Source organism: Bombyx mandarina, chromosome 07, assembly GCF_030267445.1.
Source record: "Bombyx mandarina strain Sakado chromosome 07, ASM3026744v2".
NCBI lineage: Eukaryota > Metazoa > Arthropoda > Insecta > Lepidoptera > Bombycidae > Bombyx > Bombyx mandarina.
The window spans coordinates 13,064,369-13,082,616 of record NC_143214.1 but is presented as its reverse complement, the minus strand read 5'-3'; the positions used below and the strand labels follow the sequence as shown (position 1 = coordinate 13,082,616).

Sequence of the window (18,248 nt, the reverse complement as noted above, 5' to 3'; positions counted from 1 at the left end):
GGTTCCCGTTAATACCTCCAATAATAATATAATATGAATAAATAAGTAAACGTACTCACCTTAAATTATTTAATACTGATAGAAGTCCAAGTCCTGTAACATTGTGTAAAAGTTAATCAGTCAACATTGTATATGCATTATAAAATTGCGGAAAAAGTTTAGCGGGAATAGATGAAAAGTAATTATTTAAAATCTCAAGTCTAATAGCGCCAAAAACATTGTTGAACTATGTGCAATGCGCTATATGATTTTAAATAGTAAATTACATTAGAACTGTATTCAATCCTCGTTAAAAATGGAAGTAATTTTATCTTTTTTTTTATTTATTGCATAGATGTGTGGACGAGCTCACAGCCCACCTGATGTTAAGTGGTTACTGGAACCCATAGACATCTACAACATAAATGCGCCACATACCTTGAGATATAAGTTCTAAGGTCTCAGTATAGTTACAACGGCTGCCCCACCCTTCAAACCGAAACGCATTACTGCTTCACGGCAGAAATAGGCGGGCCAGTGGTACCTACCCGTGCGGACTCACAAGAGGTCCTACCACCAATAAAATCTTAAAATGGTAAGGTAGGAAAATGTCAGATGAATGAATGAGTTGAAAATTATTATTATTATTGCAAAACAGTTTTTTTTTATTTTTTTATTGCTGAGATGGGTGGACGAGCTCACAGCCCACCTGGTGTTAAGTGGTTACTGGAGCCCATAGACATCCACAACGTAAATGCGCCACCCACCTTGAGATATAAGTTCTATGGTCACGAATTGCACACGAATAGCTATAAATTAATTACTGTTTCGCAGCAGAAATAGTTCAAGTGGTAGTACCTACCCGCATGGCACTCAAGAGATCTTATCACCAGAACTGGTAAAATTCTGGTAATATGCTTAAATTTTGCGTGATGTGATTGGAAGTGCTCAAACAATGACAATACCTATAAACTCATTCCTGACCCGGGTCCTGTCAGGAAGGCGTGGAGCAGAGATGATGAGGCAGTTGATGAAGGCTACTAATGCGGTCTTGTATTCTGTGCTCGTGGCATTTTTCAGTTCCTCCACCACCACACTGAGCCGGTACCTCTCGTTTTTCAGCACCTGTAGCGATTTGAAGATCAGGATACATTAGCACTGATGCGCCTACCTCAAGATCTAAGTACTCAACAGCTCAATCCAAAAAAAAAGATGTAAGGTGTCGTGGGACACCGGATAGGAATGAAGTTCCCTGTTATAAAAATATTAATTTTAAGTTCTATTCGAGGTATAAAGAAAATAAAACTGGAGGTTTCGTAATAACCCACGGTCATTCGGTAACGTGCGAACTTATTGTGGTACACTTCATTCACGGTTGTTTGCATAAGAGCTAGTGTACCTATTGCGCAAACGAACGCTCTGAGATCGTGGTCAATTAATGATAAAAAATATGTTATTTTTTGTACGTTATTACAAAGTTAAGTCATACACTGTGTGCATTACTACTAAAAATTTTACGTTACGGACATTTTTTCCCGGTTAGGATACCCCTCCGCATCGTCCCATAAGGAACTTCCTTCCAAAAAATCCCTCCAACTATTATCTTAAATAGATTCTACTCCTATTAGTTCGATCAAGTAAAATATATAAATAGATGTTAGGTAAATTATATCTTCTTCACTCTTGTCTTCTGTGATTATGACGCTAGAGAACACAGTTTGGATCCTTTGAGGGTTAAGCGTTTATTGCGTATTTTTCATTCTATGACCTGCTACTAAGGACGATTAGGAATTATTAAATTAATCTGAATAACGCACACTTCATTGACTTCGGCTACATTCATGATATTCTTTTTTCATTTCGTTAAAGTCGGTTTTTCTTTTTGTTAAAATTTCATATTATTTCGTAGTAGTAGATCAATATTTAGACTGTACCTTATATCGTTCGAGGGTGTCCACAGCTCGCGCGTAGCCATCAGAATTGTAGACGCACAGAGCCGATAGAAGTTCGAACACCTGATGAAATACATTACTATGATTATAACGCTAAACACGGATATTAGCGCAACATTTGACCATTGTGGCCTTTTAAACATAACCATTTGAATATGCATTGAACGGTTCGATTTAGTAGGATACATGTTACAGATCAACTAGTAGTGTCTTAGTTTAAACGCATATAGTTAGTTCGTTTTGGGTCCAGCATGTTTCGTTGCGAGGAATCGGTACGTCACAAGAATTGTCTCAGACTCTCAGGACACACACTGTGGTTGGCGCAGTGGTTCAAGCTAGCAGGGATGAACGCTATTCTGATGGTACGGTAATGAAAAGATGCCTCCTTTTTTTCAGTGTTATTCAGTGTCACGGAGTGAAGTCTGTCATATTCAGTTAAAAGAGTGCTCAGTTTTGTATAGTTTATTAATACTGTTGCTGTTTAATTTTTAATAATATTTTAAAAAAAGGCTCTTAGGCCTTAAGCTCTAAATATTGTTTTCTTCCTATATAACAGAATACGCAATTAAGAATTTTATTGTTTATTCATTCTGAAGTACTCCATAATAATAAATTTCCCTTAATAAATTTCCTTTGTGTATTGCTAAAAATATTGGTTGCATACTATTAATCTTATTTCTAGGTGATAGTTGTCGTAAAGATAGTTGTTATTGTAGCTACCTGCTTCTTGACAGGAGCCGCGGGCGAAGACAAGGCCGCAGCTAGTTTTGCTGCGTATTCTGCGTGCTCCACAATATAGTCGAGACCAACGCGACTCTCCATCGTAGTTCTGAAACAATTTTATCAGAAACTTCATAAAAGAAAAAAGCGAAAAATAGTTCTAATATAAAAAAACCCAGTCTACCACTGTAGGTGCTGGTAGCTAGGGTTAGAATTGATAAAAATGAATTGCTGTTTGTTGGTCTCGCTAAAACTCGAGAACGGCTTGACCGATTTGGCTAATTTTGGTCTTGAATTATTTGTGGAAGTCCAGAGAAGCTTTAAAAGGTAGATAAAGATGAAAATGCTCGGAATTAAATGAAAAATAACAATAACATTTTGTTTTTCCTTTGATGTGTCCCCCGTCGGACGGATTCCTTTTGTTTGTTTTAAGTTTATTTTATACAAAAGCTTTTTTTTTTTTTTTTTTGGTCAGGAGGAAATCGCCGGACTTCCGCCCTCCCCTGGGGATGAAGGGCGGGGCATGTCGGAGTCGAACTGACTAAAACCTCCTGTCGCTCAACAACCCGCGTCCGAACCTCGCATGAGACAGAACCCATGAAAAGGCAAAGGGGGGAAAGTGAAGCGTTTAGTGCGGAGCACATCTCTCCCATCACCCTCCCCCTCGGGACGCCGGACCGGTGGTCGTCGGCGCCACGACCACCAGCCCTCTCGGTCGGCAGGCTATCCGGAGCCCGCCTAGATGGCGCCGGTTAGAATGGGTTATCCTACGGAATACCCCGCTGGGTCAAAACCAGCGTGGGTCGAGGATAGCCGGCCTTCCATCACCCGGATGCTCTTGCGTAAAACGCGTGCAGAGCAGCTTGCACGTCGTCTTCTTAGGCCCCCTTTGCCGGTCCCCAGACCGACGTGTAAAGGGGACCCGAAACACTTAGAGGGCCAGGGCTTGGGCGATATCCGCCTCCCTGGCCCCCGCTCGACGGCGGCGGGCTTGCGCGTCTCTCACGCGCCCCGCCGCCTCCTTCTGCGAGATGGTGCACTCGCAGAAGTCGAGCATCGCCTTCCACGACTCGTCGTCGCCGAGCATCGATGCCACAACACTCGGCAACGACAAGTCGTTTCCTATTTTTGCGACGAGGACACGGCGCCACCCCTCCCATGCGGGGCAGGCAACGAGCGTGTGCTCTGCCGTGTCCAAGTCGCAACCACAATGGTGGCACTCTGCCGTCGGCTCGGCTCTGATCCGGTGCAGGAACTCACCGAAGCAACCATGCCCAGTGAGCACCTGCGTGAGCCGGAAAGTGAGGCGTCCTCTGTCACGATTCGCCCAGTCCACAAGGACTGGGCGAATCGCCTCGACGGTCCTACGACCAGCCGAAGGATCGGCCAGCCGCCTGGACCATGATTCCAGCACGGACCGCCGAGATTGGGCCCTCCGCGCTCTGACCACACTGGGGCTGGGGCGCGCCACGGCCCGGGCACGAAAGTCAGCCCGCCACTGATAGTCAGCGGCGAGCGCCTCCGCTTCCAGAACCCAAGGCGGCGTCCCAGCCAGTACACACGCCGCCTCGAAGGAGATGGTGCGATAGCCGCGGATGACCCTGACCGCGATGGTGCGTTGCGGCCGTTGCAGCAACTTTGCTACCCCCACGGCCAGGGACTGGCCCCACACGGGCGCCCCGTATAGGGCCATTGACCGCACCACCCCTGTATAGAGACGGCGCGTCACCTGGTCAGGCCCCCCGACGTTGGGCAGAAGCCGGCTTAACGCGCCGGCCACCCCCAACAAACGAGGGACCAGATTCTGAAAGTGAGCACGGAAGGTCCAACGACTGTCTAGAATGAGGCCGAGGTACTTCAACTGCACCCCGACCCCAATACGGACGCCTCCAACCACGATTTGAGCATCGATAGGTGGCACTCTCCGGGGCCTGTGGAACCACATGGCCTCGGATTTACTGAGTGCCACGTCGAGGCCCAATCTCCTGATTTTGCCGACGACATGCGCCACCCCAACGGTAGCAAGACGGGCAGACTCAGCAAAACTCCCCCCCCGGGCCACGACCAACGTGTCGTCTGCGTAGCAGATTACACTCAGGCCCGGGAGGAGGGCACCTCTTAGCACCCAGTCATACCCGATATTCCACAAAAGAGGGCCGAGCACCGACCCCTGTGGAACACCGCGCACGACCGGGAATCGGTGCACGATCCCATCATGTCCGGTACACGTGACCGATCTGTCCTCTAAGTAGGAACCCACCAGCCGGCGAAGGTAGGGGGGCACTCCGTGTCTTTCCAGCGCCCCCCCTATCACGGACCAGGGCAGGGTGTTGAACGCATTGGCGATATCGAGTGATACCGCCAGGGCCACCCCGCCCCTGGAGACGGCCTCCTCCGAGAGGGCCCGCACGCGAAGGATCGCGTCTACGGTTGAGCGGCCCTCTCGGAAGCCATACTGTTCCGCCGACAGATCGGGTCCCACCCCGGCCAGATGCTGGATGATGCGGGCTGCCAGAATACGTTCCAGCAGCTTGCCCACCTCATCCAGCAACACGATGGGACGGTACCCGGCGGCGGTATCCGCCGGGCGCCCCTCCTTTCTCAACAGCACGAGTCTGCCCGTCCTCCACGATGAAGGAAACCGTCCCGACTCGAGGCAGGAGTTGTAAAGCCTCAAGAGTCGGTCCCCCAGGGCACCAAGAGCCAAGCCCCAAACCCGACCATGGACGCCGTCCGGGCCGGGTGCAGTGTCCTTCGCGCACATTTTGCGTACGGCCACACGGAGCTCCGCCCCCGTTATATGGGGCACCTCAGCAGGGACTTCACCGTCGTATTCCGGCGGCGCGTCCATAGCGGGAGCGATAAATCCATCCCGCTCCTGCGGGAACAGCGCCGAGACGATGTCCCGCAGCTGCTGAGGCTGGAGACGCTCCGTGATCGGGGGGGCCCATGGGCGCATTTTATTGCGCACCATATGATAGGGCCGCCCCCACGGATCCTCATCCAGCGTCTCCAAGAGACCCTCCATGTGTTGGTTCTTGGCTCTTCTGATGGCCAGCTGCAATGCCCTCTGCGCGACGCGAAATGCGCCGTGCAGCCGGACCTCTTCCGCCGCGAATGCAACCGGATCATTGCGTCGCGGCAGGCGGCGGCGGCGATGCCTGGCGCACTCGCGCCTCGCCCGAACGCACTCCACGCGGAGTTGCGCAATTTCGGGCGACCACCAGTACGCCTGGCGATTAGGAAGTCGAGGGCCAATCCGGGGCATCGACGCATCACAAATGCGACACATCGTGTCCCGGAACCACCCTGCCTCGCCCTCGACCTCGACCGGGTGTGGACGCATGGGCGCCCACGCCGCCACCATAGAGGCTTCCATCAGGAGCTCCTTATTCAGGCGCTTCAGTGCCCACTTGGGGAATGACCGGGACGCACCATGGGGGTGGTCCCTGTGGACGTCCGCGACTGCGGAGCGGGCGGAGATATCAAACCGAATATATCGGTGATCTGACAGTGTCTCCGCCCCCTCCAAGACCCTCCAGTCGCGGATACGGCGCGCGATGGCCGGGCTCGCAAACGTAACGTCCACAATAGACTCGCCCTGCCACCGCACGCACGTCGCAACCGAACCTCTATTCAACAAACAGAGGCCGGCCACGTTCGCCCACCTCTCCAGCAGCCTACCACGAGCGTCCGAGCGGGGGGAACCCCATGCGACAGACTTCGCATTGAGGTCCCCCGCGAGAATCACTGGACGGGGAGCGAGGCGGCGAGCAATCGCCCCGATCCCGCCCAGGAAATGCCCGAACTCGACAGTAGGCCTGTTTGGAGAGAAGTACGCCCCGATCACGACGGTCCCTTCCAACTGCACCGCGACGAAACCTTGGCCCCTGGTCACCATCGCCAGGGGGGGGATCGCCGCGTCTCTTCTTATGACTATGGCCGCCAGGCCGCCATCGTCCCCAAACCAGCAATCATTTGCCGGGGGAACGAAGTACGGCTCGGCGACCACAGCCACATCTATGGACCACTCCGCCATGCTCTGAGACAGCATGTCCTGAGCTCTGGCGGAGTGGTTCAGATTTCCTTGGAGGAAGCGATAGGTGCGGTCCATTACTGTTGGACTACATCCATCGCCCCCTCCCCTTCACCACTGCCCCCGCCCTCCGGCACCGGCGCCGCAGCGGGGATTACAGCGTTGGCCAGTGCTCCTCTGGCCAACCTTCTGTTTTGCCGACGCTTTGACTTGCGGCGCCGGTTGCGTTCAGTATTATTACCGGACGAAAAGCACGCCTTGCCTCCCGTTCGGTGGCTTGCCCTGCGCCCGGCCGCAGCACACAGAGCGCAATGCGGGGCAGCCGTGCAGGACGCCGCTTTATGTCCCGGCTGGCCGCAGCGGAAACACAGACCACTGCGGTCAACCGAGCTGGTGCACCTGGCGAGGCCGTGTCCGGTGCTAAAGCACCGGAGGCATCGCCAGGCGCGTGGTTCAAGCAAGTGCACGTGGGCCGCTATCCAGCCCACGCGCAGCATGCCCGGATTTCCCGAAGGTCTCCCGGGAGGAGGAGCAGCCAGGGAGGCGGCCGCTTCCACCGGGCAACGCACCCACACCGAGCTGGCCCCGGTATAACCGCGGCGCGGCTCGCCTACTGTAACATTTTCCAGTGCGCATTTGCCCTGGGCAGCGACGGCCGCCGTCACCTCATCCCTGGTGGTGCAGTCGTCCAGGCCGGTTACTCTTAATTCGGCCATTTTTACCGGCCTGTGCACCCGTACCTCCTCCTCAGGCAGGACCATACGGAGCTTCGCCGCCAGACGCTCCGCGATGCCGGAACTATCGGCACCGGGACATTCTAGCAGCTTGGCCCCGTTGGCCGTCTGCCTGCAGCGGAGGCCCTCCTCCTCCGCCCCGATCTCGCCCAGGTCAACTGCCGCACGCGCCCGGGCAATGACATCTCTGTATGTCATGCCCTTGGCTTCAGCGGCTGGCAGTAGGGTAAGAACCACTGCCGCCGACCGAGGCGCGCGCGGCAACTTCTTTTTCTTCTTGTTTTTCTTGGCGGCTACAGGCGCTCGACCCTGTTGGGGTGCACCCTGAGCCACCATGGCCACCGGCGCTCTACTCGTTTGAGGAGCTGCCGGTGGGGCCTTTTTGGTACCCCGCCGGGCCACCACGTTCCACCCCTCATCCATATCTGACGGGGGCGGAGGCAGCGGGCGGGACTGGGGTGCTTGTAGTGAGGGCTTCGCGTTAGCGCGACCCCCTCGCTTGGTTCTATCCCGTCCCGGGCCCGACCTGGTGACCGGAGCCCGTACGGGAGCAGGACGAGCGGCCAAAGCACCCGACACCGCCGGCCGCCTAGCGTCAGCCGAGGTAGAGACTTTCGCCTCGAGAGCCGCCAACCTGCCGCCCAGCCTTTCTGTTACAGCCTGGATGGTGCGGCTGATGACCTCTTCCAGGCTGAAGTTTGTTGGTTGTAGCGGAGCCAACATCCGTGGCCCCGCGAGTGCTTGCTGTCGCTCGGCAGCGGTCGTCTCCCTAGAGCGCGGCGACGGGAGACGCGGCCTCTGCTGTGCCACACGCGGTGGCGGCAGCACAGGCCATCGGTCGCCAGTCAGCGCCGGGGGATGGGGACCTCGAGGGGCTCCAGCGACCCAAGGCGTCGCTGCGCCATCATTGGGCTGCTGCTGTGCTTGAAGCTGTGCTCGAAGCCTCGAATTCTCCGCCCTCAGCTGCACTACCTGGTCATTGGCAGAAGCAACCGAAGGCAGAACCTTCGAGACTTGCGAGACCACTTCTCGCAGTTTACGGCCAGCGGCTTTGGTCTTGGTGCCGTTGGCCGCATAGGTTTTGATGGTCTTCATGGCCCTGTCTATGACCAAGGCAGGGTCCTGAAGGCCACCCTCTTCCTCCTCCGTCGTCTGCCCGTCCAGTGAGGCGACAGACATCGACACTGATGATGGCGCCGGTGACGGCGCGCCCCTTCTACGGGCGGGTCTTCCTTTAGGGGGCGGCATCTCCTCCGCAGCAGATGCCGCATCGGAGACTACCAGCACTTTCTCCGGCGGGGCATCCGCACCAGAGGACGATGCTGGCTCCCCTACCCCCTCACGAGAGGAAACTCGCCAGGATTTCCTCTTCCGCCTGATCTTCTTGGCGGCTGTCCCTTTCGGATCAACTGTTTCGCCGTCGCTGACGAGCGCAGAACGCGTCGAGCCAACGCTGGCACACCTCGGTTCATACAAAAGCTTAGGTCTTTTATTTATCGATTGAGACACTACAAAGTCTGCCGGGTCAGCTAGTTGTTAATAATTACTAGTGGTCGCACGGTGGTCGAAATTCGATGTTAATTCATTTAAATTATAAGTTTGAACATCATTTTGGTTCTATTCTCAAAGACTATACACACTTCTATAAGCACATATTTCGCCAAGGGTACACTATAGACAAATAATATTAAAGACAAACATTATTAATCAATTCTCTTTTTTTTTTTTTCTACCTATTCTAGTAACCTGGGGGGGGGGGGGGTCTCCTCTAGATTCGAGATTCACAAAAGCTAGTAGGTGAGCTCACGGGACTCAAACCGAGAGTGTTGCCAACACTGGCTCTAGCTTCTACCATCTGATCAGAAACGCGAACCACTGAGAAGATACGGCGAGAAACTCAATGGGCTGTGTCTATGGGTTAATTTACTTGTCGAGCCCTTCGTCGCAAGCGAAGGTGACCGGACAGTCCTCAATTAGACCACAGACTTTAGTAATCAATTCTCAATTTGACCACAGAATTTAACAATAAACAAAAGAGTATATTATGCGTGTGTGTGTGTGTGTGTGTATCGAATACATGGTAGTGTGTGTAAAGTTCTTTTATTGATTTAATGTATTTTTATGCATAATTTTAAAAAGATAGTAGCTTTTTGCACTCCTCTCTATATTCTCTATAAGTGTGAGAAATTGCATACTCCTCCGTCCGCGCAATTTTCTTAAAAAGGGGTACAAAGTTTTCGCTTCACGTATTAATATATAGATTAATAAAATTACTGCCGCTTCAAAATACATATTCACATATTTCAACGAAAACCACGTAATATCTAAACAAGATGCCAGCTTAAATGATTTTCATTAAATAAATTACCATAACTAATAATACAACCGTGGGAATATCAAAATGAAATTTCTAAGAAACGAACTGGTCGTGAGGTGTGATTTGCGCGATACCATCTGCCATACTGATTTCGGCTGCACCTGGTACAATTTCTATCTAATATCCGAAGGCATTGCACAATACAATTGGAATTTCAAATCAAATCAAAATGAAAATTTTTTTTTTTTATTCAACCTAAATGAAAGTACATACTTATTGAACGTCAAAAAGAACTACCGCCAATTCACAAGAACTAGCCTCCGTCCTGAGAAGAATTGGCAAGAAACTCAGCGGGCATGTCTTTTTTTTTTAAATATTAGATTTTTTTAAATATTCATTTTTACAATGAGTATTATAACGTAACAACTATTGCAATATTGAAATGTCCGGAGCGAGCAACTCATTCCCACTTTGTGCAATCTTCTAGATAATCATTGACTTTATAGTAAGCTTTATTGCACAGATGTTCTTTAATAGTTTTCATAAAGCTATGTATGTGTAGGTTCTGAACGTCTTGTGGGATTTTGTTGTACAGGCGCACAGACACACTTCATCTCGGAAATCAGGTTGTGATTTACACCCGAACAACCGCTAAATACAGTATTAAAACTGTTGACACGAATGTAGATGTCACGAAAACCGGACCTACGTAATTTGATATTCACAGTTTAGAAATAACGCGTACGAATTATATTTAAAAGGGTGAAAATTTCCTTTATTAGTCTAGTTTTGTTTGGTTACGTGATCAACAAATGTCGACGGCTGTTCAGATTTGAATAATTTCGAAATTTCGACTTATGGTTATGCTTACTACGTTTAGTTATATTGAAGTCCTCGCTAGTGATAGGACCTCTTGTGAGTCCGCACGGGCACCAGCCCCTTTTTTTTTTTTTTTTCGGGCTGGGGGCCGATCCTGTTGAATCGATCCGAAATATTGAACTGTCATAGGTCCTTAATAAGTATGCCAAATTTCGAATTAATCCGACGTTTTGAAGGGGGTCCAAATTCAAAGATTCCGTTACATACTAACATACATACGTCTGAAGCTAATAAAAGCGTATTAAAAAAAGGTAAAAGAAATACGAAAAAAATAAGAAGATACAAATATCACATATTATTATGTTCTATTTAAGAGCGAAACAAGCTTCAGTTATTAAAATACTCAAACCTCTGTTTACTTCCCAAGTTTTCTTTTACTTCCTTCTGTTAATTCAATACGAGAAATCCGTCTTGTATCTTTAGAATATTTCGAAACTCGATTAGAATTTGTGAAATTTGTCTTTGGCTAATCCGGCGTTGGTTGTCGTCCTTACAACGTAACCGAGTTAGAATAATGACAAGTATAAATGTGTGCTTTAAAATACGAGAGGAAGCGTGCTTAAATTAAGATAAACGATTAATGTTTCCCGTGTCGGTGAGCGTTGTTTTAATACTGTCATGGGCAGACTAGCTAACAGTCCACCTGTTACTATGTGGTGACGGAAGCCACATCACGTCAAAAGAGAATGCAGACTGCTATTGTTGACTAACTTAAATAATACGTCTTGCATTTCGATTAGTGACACAAATTATTAGAAAAATATTGTAAATAAATATATAGTTATTGTATAATCGTTTTAATCTATATAGTATTTTTTTTATTGCTTAGATGGGTGGACGAGCTCACAGCCCACCTGGTGTTAAATGGTTACTGGAGCCCATAGAGACATCTACAACGTAAATGCGCCACCCACCTTGAAATATAAGTTCTAAGGTCTCAGTACAGTTAAAACGGCTGCCCCACCCTTCAAATCGAAACGTATTACTGCTTCATGGCAGAAATAGGCGAGGTGGTGGTACCTACCCGTGCGGACTCACGACAGGTCCTACCACCAGTAAATCTATCTGTCTAGTATCTTTTGTAACTACAATTTAGATTGTTTTTTATTCGTGTCCGATTGCATAATGGACAAATATGTTTTTTTTTATTGCCCTTGTAGGTAGACGAGCATACGGCTCACCTGATGGTGAGTGGTTACCGTCGCCCATGAACTTCAGCAATGCCAGGGGCAGAGCCAAGCCGCTGCCTACCGATACCGTACCGTAATGATAGTTTTTTGATAGGCCGCTTTCGCTTGCATCTTGCACCACTTACAGTCGGTATGGAGGCATACCTGCCAGCCCACGCGCTGTGCTAGGGCCGTTTGTCTACCGCAAGGTTACAGGTACAACCTTATCATGGCATTTGTGGAGTTACGGGTCTTAGATAAACAAATACCTTGGCTCCGATATACCATAAACAATGCGGTCAATAAAAGGAATTTAAAAATATTGCTGTAGAGAAGTGAGCCCTTTCAGAGGTACCTAATGCAAGTTTTGACCTCATATATCTCAAAATCGATTAGAAGACGGCGTTATTGCGGTATGGGCGGGTCCTGAGTCTACGGGAGACTCCGAGAAATGATAAGGTGTGCCTTTGTATTGTTACGCGCTGGGGTTCGGGATAAACAAAATTCCACCGAAGTATAAATTAAAAACTGTATTCAACACTTAAAACACTCAACAAACACTTTAAAACTCTCAATTCGCTTTTTCCGCTTCGCTTCATTTCGCTTCTAGTAGTTCCGATTACTAACTGACTGCGTGCCATCTCTACAACGCTTTTGTAGCCGATACCACATCCCTAGAATTATCGAGAATATTCCACACATTTCGAGTATTGTGTTTCCGTTATCTGACAACAGATGGCGTTGTACTTCTCGAGTGTTCTAGGTGCTACTAGGTCCTTCGATATTCGTTAGACTATTCGGCGATAGATGGCGTTAATCTTACCGGCGTAACTATTCAACTTTCTTAGGCCCATAATATCAATTTTAGTTTAAACTAAAATCGAAGGTTTAAACTGTCACTGAAGATTAATTCGTAGTTTCAACGAAAGTTAAACTCTCCTGCAGAGTTTAAGCTCTCGCAAAGTTTAAAGGGCCACGAAGGAGCGTTTAAATCAAGAGTTGGGTTTAAACTGATCTTTTTTAAATGGCATTAATATTATATTAATTTTAATCTTTCAATTAATACGGCTTGTGTATTGGTCGTATATTTCAAATCCACGAAAACATTTCAATCTAAAGTTAATTGAATAGCAAACATTTACATAGCGCGACATTTTTTGCATTCTATATTTTGACGAAGCGCATGTGCTTTCCATTCCACGACTGATAAAGTATTTGACGTCATTCCAAACAGTATTCGGTCAACGGAAACTTTGCGCTAATCTTTGATTGTTTTTAGAACGAATGCAAGCCTTCTATTCACGTATACATACGTAATAGACACTAGGTATTACTATATTTTTTTTATTGCCCTTGTAGGCAAACGAGCATACGGCCCACGTGAACGTGAGTGGTTACCGTCGCCCATGAACTTCAGCAATGCCAGGAGCAGAGCCAAGCCGCTGCCTACCATTCTGTACTAATAAACATTCTGAAAGTATCCTACTCGAAAGAGAAGAAGTACTGATCTCTTTTAATGATGCCGGTTAATAATTTTGTTGGAATTACAATTAGAACGTATTACAAAAAGCCCGCCGTACTTGGGCAGGGCGGGGCTGGTAGGTACCACTATGCTTAGACCCGCATTCTTTAATCATGTTTTTTTTCCATTGAATTATAGCAGTCAAGCACATCACTGGTTATTGTGGCTGATAGACAGCTGGTTGTCACCGTGAGACATGAGATAAAAGTCTATATTTATTAGGGCAACGATCGATTTCGGCATAGCGGTAGAAATAAGCAGAATGGCGGTAGAAATAGGCAGTATGATGGTACAGCACCTCGTAGGGACCATGAAATTACCATTTACAAAAGCCAGAGGATCTCGCAACAGGATACCAATCTTCGGAAGACGAGGCCACGTGATCCGCACTTACTTACACAAACACTAGACTCGAAGTAATTTCCACCGTGACTCATGAATGATTCTCCGGAAGCGGTAATGTGGTGAAAGTGAACTCAGTGCTACATAGATAAGACCCGGGAAAACCCGAGTTTTTCAAATCATCAGTTTTAACCACAAATACTGTCATTTTGAGGCATCCTAAGATTTAAAATATATAATGGTACTTCGTAAATAAGGACATTCGACTGTAAGTTGTATCATGCTCGTATACACGACGAGTGAGCAGGGACGACTTAAACTAGGCTGGGGCCCTTGGGCACACAAGAATTTGAGGCCCTTTTGGAAAGTAAAAAAAGCGAATTATAATAACATTTTTTTACTGAGTATGAATGACTATTTATTACAGGTAATCAAATACAGTATGATATAATAATATTAATTATATTAGAATGCTGCTGGTTTTTTGGTTATGATTACGATAATGGTTTCTGTCGGGATTTCTGTTGAGCTAAATATCCCATTATATCTTTAAAGTCAATTTTTTGAAGGATATCACTTTCTATGCCCATAATTGATAAATTACTCAGCCTTTCTTGTAACATTGTTGTTCGCAATTAATTTTTTATTCTCTTAAGCTGCGAATATGACCGCTCTCGACTACAATTGGTAACCAAATTGTCGGTCTTTCGGGGCCCCCCTTTGGGGGCCCTGGGCACGGGCCCCGTGTTCCCTTATGGTAAAGACGGTATTGCGAGTGAGGGTTATTAAATAAAGAAAAAAAATACGTGGATGGGATGCGAGCTAGGCTGGTTATCTTAACATTAGAAAAAGTATTGAACACGGAAATTAACAAAATAAATGATAAAAAAAAGTTGTATTAACAAAGTTAATTAAAAAGCGAATTATGATAATTTTTAAAGTACACATGTGTTTTTTTGTTTCCGCTGTCAATACTGCAACCAGATTATAGAGACGAGAACACTTCTAAATATCCTGTTTGGTTTATTTTGCCAGTCATTATTTCCTCTATCTACATGATTTTTTTAGCCTGAGCTGTGTGATTTCATACCAACCGCGAACTCGCCGGCTACAAACAAAAAAATGTACACTAAATTCACAAAAAAAATTCAACTACACAAGGTGCCGACACACAAAACACACAATACAAAAACATTACTTAATCTCAAACTTATTAATCATTTTAAAAGGCGTATGAAGTATGAAGTGTCGTTACTAGAGTTAAGTTACAATTATCGGCTCAGGCACTTAAGCATCAACACATGTAAAGTCCGTTAAGCTTCACACATGCGATAGATTAATTAATTCTAAACCGACGGCACTGACCTCGACCCGAACCGGTATACTTACGTAATGGCTGTCAGTTTTATTTTAGACGACAGACCTGCATGCGCTACGGGTTTGATAAAAAAACTATAACAGTTATATTTGTAGGCAGATTGATGTCGAACGAGCCCTGTTTGGACCTGACATCCTGTCCAGTTCAATCGCTAGCAATCATTCACATCCGAGTAAGACATTCTTATCCCCCATTTCGGTTTTAAAGGGCAAACGAAACTCAGGGCTAGGTAGTCAATTAGCTGTGGTGTGACGTGCTGAACGACGGTAAGTACTTACAATATGTTGAGCGGTATACTAGTCTCCCTTAAAAGTAGAAAAACAAGGCTTAAGGCCCAGCTGTAACCTTTATAAATCTTACGGCTTGTAAGACTCATGAGGTCAAATATGTAAGCTTTATTCGTTATTGAATATATAAAACAGTGAAAGCTCGTCTCACATGACTAAATTAATAATATCACCCCCCCTTAAACCGTAAAGTTTAGTGTTCTAGGAATTACATACCCGATCCTGTAGACCGAATGGTAAATAGTCGACGTCGCCCTAAGCACGTCATTACGGATCCTCCCGATCTATTAACGGTGCTTTTAGGTACCACAAGCACCGGTCAACGTTCTCGTCGAACCCGTCGCTTGTGACGAAGGGCTCGACGAGCGAATTAACCCATAGACACAGCCCACTGAGTTTCTCGCCAGATCTTCTCAGTGGGTCGCGTTTCCGATCCGGTGGTAGATTCTGCGAAGCACTGCTCGTACTAGGGCCAGTATTAGCAACACTCCGGTTTGAGCCCCGTGAGCTCACCTACATATTAGGGCGAAGCTGAAGTAGCCTCTCAAGGCTATCAGCAAAGGTAGAAAAAAAAAGTGTTCAGCGACAGTAACAGGCGGCTTAGTGACCTCTACCCTCACAGAGTTTTTTCCTAATACCCGTATTTACAATACATTTAGGAATCATGAATTAGTGCCGCTATAAATGAATGACATCACGCAAGGTATGTAATAAAAATATTTATTTATTTGCGTAACGCTGCAGTCATGGTCGTTCACGAACTGGTTTGGCACCCCGTGTCGTCCACAGCCTAAGGTCACGCTGGACACGTCACACGGGTCAAACGTGACCCGATTTAACGAGTTCTCACTGTCCTAATGTCAGTATTAATCACGGACTTATCTGAACACAGGGTTCGTTTACACGTGTCATTAATATGTCGGATATGAAGATTTGCTTAATGTAAGAAAGGCTTTTGGAAAGTACTTAACGATAGGCACCATGATGGCCTTGCTCTCGGCCTGGCTCTGCCTTTGTCTATGGGCGAAAGTTACCACTCACCATCAGCTGGTATGTTCGTTTGTCTACAAGAACAATAAAAAAAAGCATTGCAGGTTTTGGCCCGTCTGGTTGTACTCAGCTGTCAGAGTTCGTCAATATCATCACGTGAATACCGCCCCTGACCTGAAGAAATTATGCCCTAAATCTTAATACTGAACAACCCCAAGCTATAACTCTCCTGTGTTCGATCTTTAAAGATAGATTTGGACGCTGTCATTAACTTCTGTTGTCACTGTTTACACTTCGGTAGGCGCCCACCAATCAGTAGGCGAAACACAAACCTGCTTCCGAACCTACACAATACTGCAATAACCAAAACGCTATTGTTTTTATAGGAAGCCCATGTAGATTCTTATGAACACTTCCTGATCCAATCTGCGGTGCACATTGAATCTCTTCTCCACTCTCTTATAATGAGTTCTCTATCTCTTATGAAGAGTTCTTTCAACTGTAACATCCCTTAAAAGGTTTTAGCTCAGTGAGTACCTAGCTTTTATCACGCAGCAGTAGACAGGGAATCTTGGGAAGGGCTTTTGTTTTGACCACCATTCGTAATCCATCAAGTGATTTCTGGTTTTAATCAAACGTCGCTTTAAGGTTTAGGAAAACTACGCGATAACGAACTCCATAGTTGGTATTAACGAGGCATTGTTAGAAATACGTGCTCAATGTTAGGGTTGCCAAAGATTGACATTAATATTTTTCTGTTTTTTTTAAGACGTTTCACGTCTTAATGCCACCCGCGAAAGGGTGTATATCCTCAGGGTTGATGTCGTGGTCCTGCTCATTGCTACCACAGCCTAGTAATATATTCTCGTTTGAAAGGTAGGGTAGTCCTTAACCTACAATGTCGATCTATTGTCTCAATAATTAATTTACTAACATTGTGGTTTCTATTCCCCCTGGTCGAGGAAGTGCTTATATCTCTATCTAATGTAATATTTATTTGAATATTTTTTCTTATTTTGTCGTTATTGTGCCAGCCCTAATGCATCAGACAGGAAATGAGCGTTCGTCACAAAACCGGACGTGACAGCGACCTACGCCATTGAAGTGTTTGTATCAAGTAACATGTCTTAATTTATTTATTGAGGTCGGTAATACTATTTACAGATGGGAAATTAACGTTCGTCCAATTCTAAATACTTAGTTATGTATAGCCACGTATGTAGTTTCCGTTTTCAGGAAATGAGAACCGTGTCGGAAGGGTAGTTAAACTTGTTGATTAAACATTGAAAAATGTTTCACGTGTCGTCAACTTCGAACGAACGCCGTCATCTGATTTGGAATTACGTTATACTAGCTTTTGCCCGTGACTTCGTCCTCGTGGAATAGTTCACAAATAATACTATATTTTAGAACAAATTTGGTTAGCATAAAAAACGTTATAGTGAGCCTTGAGTGAACCTTAATATGTAGACATATGTTGTCGCGGACTTTTTTTTAGATCTTTTAAAGGGAAACAATTCTGTCAAACATTATTTTAGCGAAACTTTAACCGTTTCTGCAGCGCACGCAGCGGAAGCTCTCAACAGGTAAAAATAACCCCGATTTTGTAACATTCTTTATTGGTGCTCCGCTTGTATTGGTCTTAGCGTGATGTTATAGTCTATAGCCTTCCTCAATAAATGGGCTATCTAACACTGAAATATTTTTTCAAATCGGACCAGTAGTTCCTGAGATTAGCGCGTTCAAACAAACAAACTCTTCAGCTTTATAATATTAGTATAGATTGTATATATTTATTAGAATCGTTAATTAAGAAGTCAAACTCAAAACAAACTCATTTACAATCAGCACGCTACGAGCTCAGGTCTAATGTTAACACACTGTCTATACGGCTATCTGTGTATAGGTTTGTTTATAATTTTGATAGTTTCCTCGTCTTAGTA

The 18,248-nt window shown here is 46.4% G+C and overlaps 1 protein-coding gene across 1 annotated transcript in view; it reads right to left on the bottom strand.

The window, feature by feature from the left end:
• Positions 1-18,248, bottom strand: part of form3 (FH2 domain-containing protein formin 3) — a 92,988-nt gene that overhangs the window by 23,390 nt on the left and 51,350 nt on the right. Inside the window, 4 exon segments of the mRNA XM_089728900.1 lie at positions 60-93; positions 945-1,104; positions 1,914-1,994; positions 2,652-2,760. Of these exon segments, the coding sequence (XP_089585026.1) occupies positions 60-93; positions 945-1,104; positions 1,914-1,994; positions 2,652-2,753 (377 nt within the window). The 5' untranslated portion in view covers positions 2,754-2,760.